The 10237-nt window shown below is 48.0% G+C and overlaps 1 protein-coding gene across 1 annotated transcript; it reads left to right on the forward strand.

Annotated features, from left to right (window-relative positions):
* The first annotated feature begins 368 nt into the window (after nt 1–368).
* On the forward strand, nt 369–6965 carry FNDC11 (fibronectin type III domain containing 11). The gene is made up of 2 exons (XM_034403909.3): nt 369–738; nt 5937–6965. Exons 1-2 carry the CDS (start codon nt 725–727, stop codon nt 6886–6888), a joined length of 966 nt encoding a protein of 321 aa, XP_034259800.1. The 5' UTR covers nt 369–724; the 3' UTR covers nt 6889–6965.
* The last annotated feature ends 3272 nt before the right edge of the window (nt 6966–10237 follow it).

Genomic DNA, 10237 nt, shown 5'->3' on the forward strand with positions numbered 1-10237 from the left:
AGAGACTGGAAAGGAAGGAAGGAAGAAAGAAGAGGAAGAAGAGTAATATGAGAGAGAGAGTGGGAAGGAAGGAAGGAAGAAGAGGAAGATGAGAGAGAGAGAGAAATGGAAAGGAAGGAAGGAAGAGAGAGAGAGAAAGAAAAGAAAAGAAAAGAAAAGAAAAGAAAAGACACTTGGTATCTTGCTGCTCTATGGAATCAAAGCAACTGACTGCCAACTGAACTCTTCGTCTTAATTTTAATGTACCTACTATCAGTCCGCAGAAAGCTTTAGGAACTCAACAGCTCCACATCCAAGACTCCTTCCTCCTCCTCTCCTCTTTCTTCTTCGCTGGCTGGGGAATTCTGGGAGTTGAAGTCCACACCTCTTAACGTTGCCAAGACTGAGTCAGGGGTCTCCCCTGCTTACTTCTCCAAGACCCCCCGAGGGAGGGGGCTGCTGCTTCCCATTTCCCCCTTCCCCAAATCCCTTCAAGGGGGCTCAGGACTCTTCCTCTGCCCACCTGGTCCAAATCACTTTCCTAAGCAGGGCGGGCTCTCTCCCTTGCGCCCCCCCCTCCGTTCCCCACCGCCAAGGCGGCGCCCGCGGGCTCCAGAACACTGCTGCCCCCCCGCGGCACAATGAGTTGCCAGGGCGACCGGTCCAGTCCGGCCCGGTCCGACCCTGGCCCTGGCCCGGCTGGCAGAGGGGGGGCGGAGGGCGAGCGGCTGCCCCGGGACCAACCATGCTAAGCCACAGGTGAGGCCCGCGAGGGGTCCCACCGGCGCTTCCCCGCCGCCCCAGGAGCAGGCGAGAGTGGGCACACGGGGGGGGGGGACTCTCCACTGCACCCCCGGGGAGTCCCGCCAGATGTGGGAAGGGGGAGAAAAAAGCGGCATGGATGGACCGCATTCCCACGAGACGAGCGGTGCGGACCCCGAGTTGGGGTCGGGGTCTATTGGGGAACAAGGGATCTTTGGGGTTTGGGTGGGGGGGGGCTCCCCTGGTTTTCTGGGTTCGTCTGTCCCGAGGACGCAGGTAGGTTCACACGTGACACGGAGACCAGGGTTTGTTCCAGCTCCGCATCGTTTGATCTACCGCGCGGTCCTTTGAGCCACGGATTCCGATGGTCCAGATCTCTCCCTCCCTCCCTCCCTCCCTCCATGGGATGAACCCCAGTTCCCCGACTTTGTTCTAACCTGGTTTAGCATTTCATGGGGACGCCCCTTCGGTGGGGTTGCTCCCCCCCCCATTGTTAGACGGTGTCTGCCTGTCTGTCTGGGGACACTAACCCACTACCACGCCTAAATCAGGTGTTCCTAACCCCAAATCTTGGCCAACTGAAGTGTGTGGACTTCAATTCCCAGAATTCTGGGAATTGAAGTCCACAGGGTTTAAAGTCGCCAAAGTTGAAAAACTCTGGTCTTAAGCTCTAAGAGAGGCATATCATCATGGAAAAAAAAAAAAATAGACTTTCTTGCAAATTTTAGCACCAGACCGGCTGGGGAATACTGGGAGTTGAAGTCCACCCGTCTTCAAGTCACCAAGGTTGGCAAACCCTGCCCGAGATCCCAAAACGAAGCAAACCACTTTATGTGCTAAGGTGCATTACAGTCAAGTCCTTGTGGTTTGTTAACTCCCATTTAGGGCTTAGTACCAGAGGTGGGTTTCAGCAGGTTCTAACCAGTTCTGGCGAACCGGTAGCGGAAATTTTGAGTAGTTCGGAGAACCGGTAGTAAAAATTCTGACTGGCCCCGCCCCCATCTATTCTCTGCCTCCCGAGTCCCAGCTGATTGGGCGGAAATGGGGATTTTGCAGGAACCTTCCCCTGGAGTGGGGTGGGAATGGAGATTTTACAGTATCCTTCCCCTGCCACGCCCACCAAGCCACACCCACCGAACCGGTAGTAAAAATTTTTGAAACCCACCACTGCTTAGTACGTTAGGTGCCCTAGGAAACCAGCTTCCACATCATGGTTTGTTTAGTTTATTTGATTTGTATACCGCCCCACTCCCGAAGGACTCAGGGCGGTGAACAGCCACAAGCTAAAAACACATAAATACAAATTTTAAAAACAGAATAAAACTGAATTAAACAATTTGGCCGAAGACAGATTTAAAACACCCCAATAAATTAAAAACAAATTAAAATTTGTGTTTTAAAAAGGGGGAAAGGGAAAAATTAGGCCAGGCCAGCCTGATGGAATAAAAAGGTTTTAAGAGCGTGGCGGAAGGTGCGTAGATCCGGGATCCTCCGTATCTCCGGAGGGAGCTCATTTCAGATAGCAGGTGCCCCCACAGAGAAGGCTCTCCCCCTGGGGGTCACCAGTCAACGTTGTTTGGCTGACGGCACCCGGAGGAGCCCCCCTCTATGAGAGCGTACCGGCCGGTGGGAGGCTACTGGTGGTAGTAGGCGGTCCCGTAGATAACCAGGTCCTAAGCCATGGAGCGCTCTAAAGGTGGTAACCAAGACCTTGAAGCACACACAGAAGGCCACCAGGAGCCAGTGCAGCTCGCGCAGGAGAGGTGTTACATGGGAACGCCATGTCGCTCCCATAACCACCCGCGCGGCCGCACTCTGCGCCAGTTGGAGCCTGTTGAGCTGGGTTTTGCTGGCCTCCCATCTGAGGCTTGGCTAGAACCACCATTTGCGTGGTGTTCAACCCCAATGAAGTTTTCCCACTGTATAAACCTGGCCCTCTAGCTTTTTGTGGGTATTTCACACCCCAGGTGTGTTGTTTTCTCATCCCTGCAGTGACCTCCTTTCTTGAAGTCTTTATCCTGGACTGTAGAATCACTTCAGGTGTTTTCACACATTGTATTGGGTTCCTTTCCCATTCCTTTGTCCTTCCCGCCATGTAACATGTAACTTTACACTATCGTGGCTTGAGTTAGAAAATTTAGAATAATAAGAGTTGGAAGGGACCTTGGAGGTCTTCTAGTCCAACCCCCTGCTTAGGCAGGAAATCCTACACCACTTCAGACAAATGGTTATCCAATAACTTCTTAAAAACTTCCAGTGCTGGAGCATTCACAACTTCTGGAGGCAAGTTGTTCCACCTGTCAGGAAATTTCTCCTTAGTTCTAAGTTGCTTCCCTCCTTGGTTAATTTCCACCCGTTGCTTCTTGTCCTGCCCTCAGGTGCTTTGGAGAATAGCTTGACTCCCTCTTCTTTGGGGCAGCCCCTGGGATATTGGGACACTGCTATCATGTCTCCCCTAGTCCTTTTCATTAAACTAGATATACTCAGTTCCTGCAACCGTTCTTCATATGTTTTAGCCTCCAGTCCCCTAATCCTCTTCGTTGCTCTTCTCTGCACTCTTTCTAGAGTCTCCACATCTTTTTTACATCGTGGCGACCAAAACTGAATGCAATATTCCAAGTGTGGCCTTACCAAGGCCTTATAAAGTGGTAATAACCCTTCACCTGATCTTGATTCTATCCCTCTGTTGATGCAGCCCAGAACTGTGTTGGCTTTTTTGGCAGCTGCTGCACACGGTTGGCTCAGATTTAAATGGTTGTCCACTAGGACTCCAAGATTCCTCTCACAGTTACTACTATTGAGCGAGGTACCACATCTACTGTTGCATTTTGTTCTTGCCTAAATGTAGAACCTTCCTTTTTTCACCCTTGAATTTCATTTTGTTAGATAGTGCCTAATGTTCAATGTTTGGTGTCATCTGCAAATTTGATGAGTTTCCCATCTATCTCCTCGTCCAAGTCATTGATGAAGATGTTGAAGAGTACTGGGCCTATGAATTATTTGTAAAAGTAATAAAAGTGTGATACAGATCAATAAATAAAATGTTTGGATGCTTTAAACCTATATAACAGTGTTTCTGGCAACTTGAAGATATGTGGACTGCAACTACCAGAATTCCCCAGTCAGCCATGCAAAATTTAAAAAATGTGGGTTAAATCTGCTATGCTATGTCAAAAGAAAGATCAAAGAACTTCTATGGTTTAGACAGCTTTGTGCAAACAAATTTCCTATCAGCTTTCATTCTAAAATTCTGTTCGTTTATTGGCAAGCAGAAATATGAAACTATTAAAAATGTAGCTAAACAATAACAGTACCCCGAATAAAAATGCACTAAGAAAGGTAGAATTTAATACTGTATGTATTGGACTCTAATATTACAGCGTCCAACATGCATGTTTATTAAATTGTTTATTTTTAATTAAATTTCTCTGGGTTTCATGGGGCTCTGGATCGCAGGCTTAATATTCCTTTATCAAATGTTTGAAACCAAGGAATTTACACCTCTCTTTTCAGCCATCCTTAAAAGTTGCTTCCTCTGCCTTTTAACTCTGCAGCTGCTTTCTTTAACTTTCTTTTAATCAGGTTTTTAACTTTGTTAACTTTTATATGACTTTGCTGCTTTATTTCTAAACAACCCAGAAGCATACAAGTGTGATTGGGGTATAGAAAGAAAGAAAGAAAGAAAGAAAAAGAAAGAAAGAAAGAAAGAAAGAAAGAAAGAAAGAAGGAAGGAAGGAAGGAAGGAAGGAAGGAAGGAAGGAAGGAAGGGAAGGGAAGGGAAGGAAAGGAAAGGAAAGGAAAGGAAAGGAAAGGAAAGGAAAGGAAAGGAAAGGAAAGGAAAGGAAAGGAAAGGAAAGAAGGAAAGAAGAAGGAAAGGAAAGGAAGGAAGAAAAAAGATATTAGATAGATAGATGGATAATGGATAGATGTAGATAGATAGATAGATAGATAGATAGATAGATAGATAGATAGATAATGATTAGATAGATAATGATTAGATAGATAGATAATGATTAGATAGATAGATAGATAGATAGATAGATAGATAGATAGATAGATAGATAGAAGATAGATATGAGAGAGAGAGAGAGCTGAAAACACCTCTTGGATGAGAAGTGAAATGTCTTCAAAGAAAAACGAGAAAGTCCAGTTTTAGTCCAGACCTAGTGAAGCCAGCTCTGATCCCACTCAGCGCCTTGCCTCATGTTTCATGAGTCATGTTTCCCACTCCCACTCAGTCACATTCACCCAACGAAGCAATTTCCCGGATCGTAGAAGTCACTCCTTCTGGCCGTTACTGGTTTCTGTGGAGATGACCTTAACTTTGGCTGGCTAGGATGTGCGTTTGAGGTGCAAATTCCTCGATGCAGCTGCGAGGCTCAGTTCCCCATCCCCCTGCCTATGGCAACTCAGGAGCGGGTTAGGGAAGCCTCGCGAGTTGACAGTTGGATTAGTAACTTGGTTGTTAAGTGAATCTGGTTTCCCCCTTGACTTTGCTTGTCAGAAGGTCACAAAAGGGGATCACATGACCTTGGGACGCAGCAACGGTCATAAGTATGAACCAGTTGCCAAGCCTCTGAAGTTTGATCATGGGGATGCTTCAAAGCTTGTAACTGTTAAAAAAACGGTCGTAAGTCACTTTTTTCAGAGACGCCGTAACTTTGAACGGTCACTATGCGAACTGCTGTAAATTGAGGATTACCTGTGTGTATAGATAGATAGATAGATAGATAGATAGATAGATAGATAGATAGATAGATATTTGCTGACGCTTCATTTGGACTAAATTTGTATACTGGTGATTGCACAACAGCCAGTTCTATCTGGTTCGGGCGAATTGGTAGCGGCGGCTGCAGGAGGCTCCATCCGCCCGGGCGTCATCACGTCCCGTTTTTGACGCTCTGCACATGCGCGCATGCTCACATTTGCGAACCGGTAGCGAAGGTAAATGAATATGACCCCTGCTGTAGCCTGACTAGGTGGCCCAGTGGCTAAGACATTGAGCTTGTCAATCAGAAAAGTCGGCGGTTCGAATCCCTAGTACAGGTCTCCTTGCGTGAGCAGGGGGTTGGATTAGATGACCTCCAAGGTCCCTTCCAACTCTGTTACTGTTATAGATGCCCTGCGCTATATAAATATAGATGTATGAACGACGACCCTGATTTGTTTTCCCCTTTTGTCGTTGCTTCTTCCAGCCCAGGTAGGATGAACATTGGAACGATTGACCTCTACTTGAACAAGTTAGGAGCCAGCCTCCCAACCATGGCGTACCACGACGAAGAGCGTGAGAACGAAGCTTGGAGCATCTACTTGGAGAGGAAGAACATGGTGCTGGAGTTCCTGCATGCGGACCTGAGCCTGCACCTCCTCCGACGGCACCACAAACGGATCGAGCTTCTCAAGAAGTGCTCCTACTACCTCGAAATCCTGCCGAAGCATCTGGCCCTGGGAGATCAGAACCACCTGATGCTTCCCACCACTATGTTCCAACTGATCGATCCTTGGCGCTTCCAAAGGATGAAAAAAGTGGGCACCATCCAGACCAAAATTCAGCTGCTGCTCCTGTCTGACCTGCTAGAAGAATTAGAGAGAGGTCGGGAGGAGCTGGTCCACCTTCTGGAGACCTATGACATGATGACTTTCCTTTCCAGGTGGGACACGCTCAAGCAGAAGCTCTCCAGACTTTCGGAGCAAATGGATTACTTCCTGGCCATGCTGGTCCCCGGACGGTTGTACATCAAACACCGGCTGGTCTCCGACGTTGGGATCACCAAAATCCCACACATCAGACTAGTCCTCAGTACCAAGATGCCCGTGATGTTTGACCGGAGGGAATCGGCGGCCCACGAGGACTGGGTCAGCCTCAAATGGTTGGTCACGAGCCAGCAGTCCCAGCTGGACCAGTTCGAACTCCAGTTTCGGCTGTTGGAGCCCAGAACTCCTCAAGAGCGAGTCCAGTGTGGAATTATGCCGGTCACCTCCAACACGTGTGAAATACACAACCTCTTGTCCGACCGCTTGTATAGATTCACTGTCCGAAGAGCGGAAACGTACACGCTTGTCTACGAACAGTGGCGTGATTCCATACTGCTTAAGACTAAACCGTATCTTGCCGAAAACGTGGGAGAGGACACCTCGCAACCCTGATCTTTCCCACCTTTGCCATTCCCGAGGGGGTGTAAAAAATAAGCCAGATTAAAAGCAAAACCCTTATTTTTAAAAAAGCGCGACATTCAAGTACGAGGTCTTTCTTTAAGGGCAGGGGTCAGCAACCTGCGGCTCTGGAGCCGCATGTGGCTCTTTCACCCTTCTGCTGCGGCTCCCTGTCACTCAAAATATGCGTCACAACCGCCAATGTGCGACACCCACCAACACGCGATTTATTGAGCTTTTCAACCCCCGGTAGGCCAACCAGGGATAAATCCAAGAAAAGAAAAGTTTCAGAAGAAAACAGAACGTTTAATTCAACTACATAGGCTAATTTTGTGGCCGCTCAAGAAATAGTCAAGCACGGGAAGGGTTTTGTGGCTCCCGGTGTTTTCTTTTCTGTGGGAAACAGGTCCAAATGGCTCTTTTGAGTGTTTAAAGTTGCAGACTCCTGCTTTAAGGGAATACAGATAGTCCTCAACTGAGGACTCTCTGCAGGGGGTGGGCTTCAAAAATTTTAGGAAGGGGTTCTCTGCCTGGTTGCTGGGTGGGCGTGGCCATAATGGGTGTGGCCTCGTCAGCCTCCTGCACCATAGCGGGGAGAGCTTTTTTGCCCTCTCTGGGCTCCGGAGGTTTTCCTTGAGTCTCCGGGATGGTGAAAATGGCCTCCCCAGGCTTCGGAGGCGCTCCAAAGGCCCTCTTCCCAAACTTCCAGTAGGCCTGTTTTTTGCCTGCCCCGAGCCCCATGGGGACTCCTGGGAGGGGAGGGGAGGGGTGGGCGGGGCCAGCCAGGAGTGGGATTTGGGGGTTCTCCAAACTGCACAGAATCTTAGCTAGAGGTTCTCCCGAACCCCTGCGAACCCCCAGCAGCCCACTCCTGACTATTTGTAACTATTTTTGTTGGTAAGTGAGACTGGACAGCCACTTGTCTGAAAGGGTATAGGGCAGGGGTGTCAAACTTAAGGCTCAAACTCCAGATCTGGCCCGCGGGGTACTTGGGATCTGGCTCGCGGGACCACCCTGGAAACAGCAAAGGACCGGCCTGGGGTATCTTTGCCAGCGAAAATGCAGCTTGGGGGGACCGCAAACAAAGCTCTGTTTTCACTGGCAGAGGACTGCAGGAGGTCGTCGTGGCCGAAAATGGGACCTGGCTGGGCTGCGTGCGGTTTCCCCCCGAGCTCCATTTTCGCTGGCAGAGGGCTAGCAAATAAAACTAAAAACAAAAGGAGAAATGTAAAGAGGAAAGACGAAGAAAATGAAACGATGGGAAGAGAGCAAGGAAGGAAAAATAAGGAAAGGGGGGAAGGAAAGAGAATGAAGAGGAAAGGAAAAAGAAGGGAGGGAGGGGGAAAGGGAAGGAAGGAAGGAAAGGAAAGGAAGGAAGGAAGGAAGGAAGGAAGGAAGGAAGGAAGGAAGGAAGATTATGAGAGTGAGTGAGGGTCTCTGGGAAGTCTTGGCTTAACACTTGGCCACTACAGGTGGCCCCAAAATGAGTCCTATGTCATGCCCGCCATGGCCACGCCCCTGGCCACGCCCTCCCCCCCCCGAGGTCAAACACAACCCTGATGCGGCCCTCAATGAAATCGAGTTTGACACCCCTGGTGGAGGATCTCCTGCTTAAGCAGGGGGTTGGACTAGAAGACCTCCAAGGTCCCTTCCATCTCTATTCCGATTGAGAATTGATGGTTAAGTGAATTTTTTTTTTTTAATTTGATTTATATGCCGCCCTTCTCCGGAGACTCAGGGCGGCTTACAATGCGTTAAGCAAAAGTTTTGTCCTGTTTTACAACCTTTCTTGCCACGCTTTTTTTTTAAAGGTTTTTTTTTTTTTTTTTTAGACAAACACACATACAAACATACAATGTATTTTCTTTGAACAGAGTATTTGGCCGATTCATAAATTTAGACAGCGTTTAGTCGTTTCAATTAAGTTTACAATTTCTGTATTTCCTTGCCACACTTGTTGAGTGCATCACCACAGTTGTTAACTTAGTAACACGGTTGTTAAGTGAATCTGGCTTCCCCACTGACTCTGTGGGTTAGAAGGTCGCAAAAGGGAATCACGTGACTCCAGGGACACTGTGACTGTCATAACTATGAATCAGTTGCCAAGCATCTGAATTCTGATCATGTGGACACGGGAATAGTGCAACGGTCGTTAAGTGTGAAAAATGATCGTCACTTTTTTAGTGCCGTTTTAACAAGTCATAAGTCAGATTTTTTTCCAGTGCTGTTGTAAGTTAGGTCACTAAGTTAATGGTTGTAAGTTGAGGACTACCTGTATGGAGGAATCTGAATTTCACCCGACCGCCACATTAGCCAATCAAGCCAAAGCTGAAAACCCATTTTGCTCCATCTTCAAGACCAAATTTTAGGCCTCGGAAAGAGTGATGGGAAAGACGACTTGAGATTCAAAATGGGCTTTTTAAAAAAAAATGATGATCATGATTTAAACTCGATTAGGAGAGGAAAGATTGTCAATCAGAACGTGAATAGGTGATATATTTACTGGTTCCCATGATCCTCTTAAGGGCTGTGCTAAATTAAATCAAGCTAAATTAGAGAATCGCTTTTCTTGGCAAACAGACCTCCCTGAATCTGTTCGATCCTGGTTAGTTTGGCACAACCCTGGCCCAGGAGTGAAATTCAGCAGGTTCTGGAGAACCGGTAGCGGAAATTTTGAATAGTTCAGAGAACCGGCAAATACCACCTCTGGCTGACCCCCGAGTGGGGTGGGAATGGAGATTTTGCAATATCCTTCCCCCAGGAGTGGGGAGGGAATGGAGATTTTGCAATATCCTCCCAGGAGTGGGGCGGGAATGGAGATTTTGCAATATCCTTCCCCCAAGAGTGGGGATTTTGCAGTATCCTTCCCCTGGAGTGGGGCAGGAATGGGGATTTTGCAATATCCTTCCCCTGGAGAGGTGGGAATGGAGATTTTGCAATATCCTTCCCCCAGGAGTGGGGAGGGAATGGGGATTTTGCAATATCCTTCCCCTGGAGTGAGGTGGGAATGGAGATTTTGCAATATCCTTCCCCCAGGAGTGGGGAGGGAATGGGGATTTTGCAGTATCCTTCCCCTGGAGTGGGGCAGGAATGGGGATTTTGCAATATCTTCCCCTGGAGTGGGGTGGGAATGGAGATTTTGCAATATCCTTCCCCTGGAGTGAGGTGGGAATGGAGATTTTGCAGTATCCTTCCCCTGACATGCCCACCAAGCCACGCCCACAGAACCGGTAGTAAAAAAATTTGAATTCCACCACTGCCCTGGCCTAATTATCCATTTAGGTCATATACAGTAGATGGTTGGTTGATGGTTTAAAAGTCCAGAGTTAAGACTCAACTTTGT

The sequence above is a fragment of the Pantherophis guttatus genome, chromosome 3 (genome assembly GCF_059756535.1).
Source record: "Pantherophis guttatus breed Tessera chromosome 3, ASM5975653v1, whole genome shotgun sequence".
NCBI classification, from domain to species: Eukaryota; Metazoa; Chordata; class Lepidosauria; order Squamata; family Colubridae; genus Pantherophis; species Pantherophis guttatus.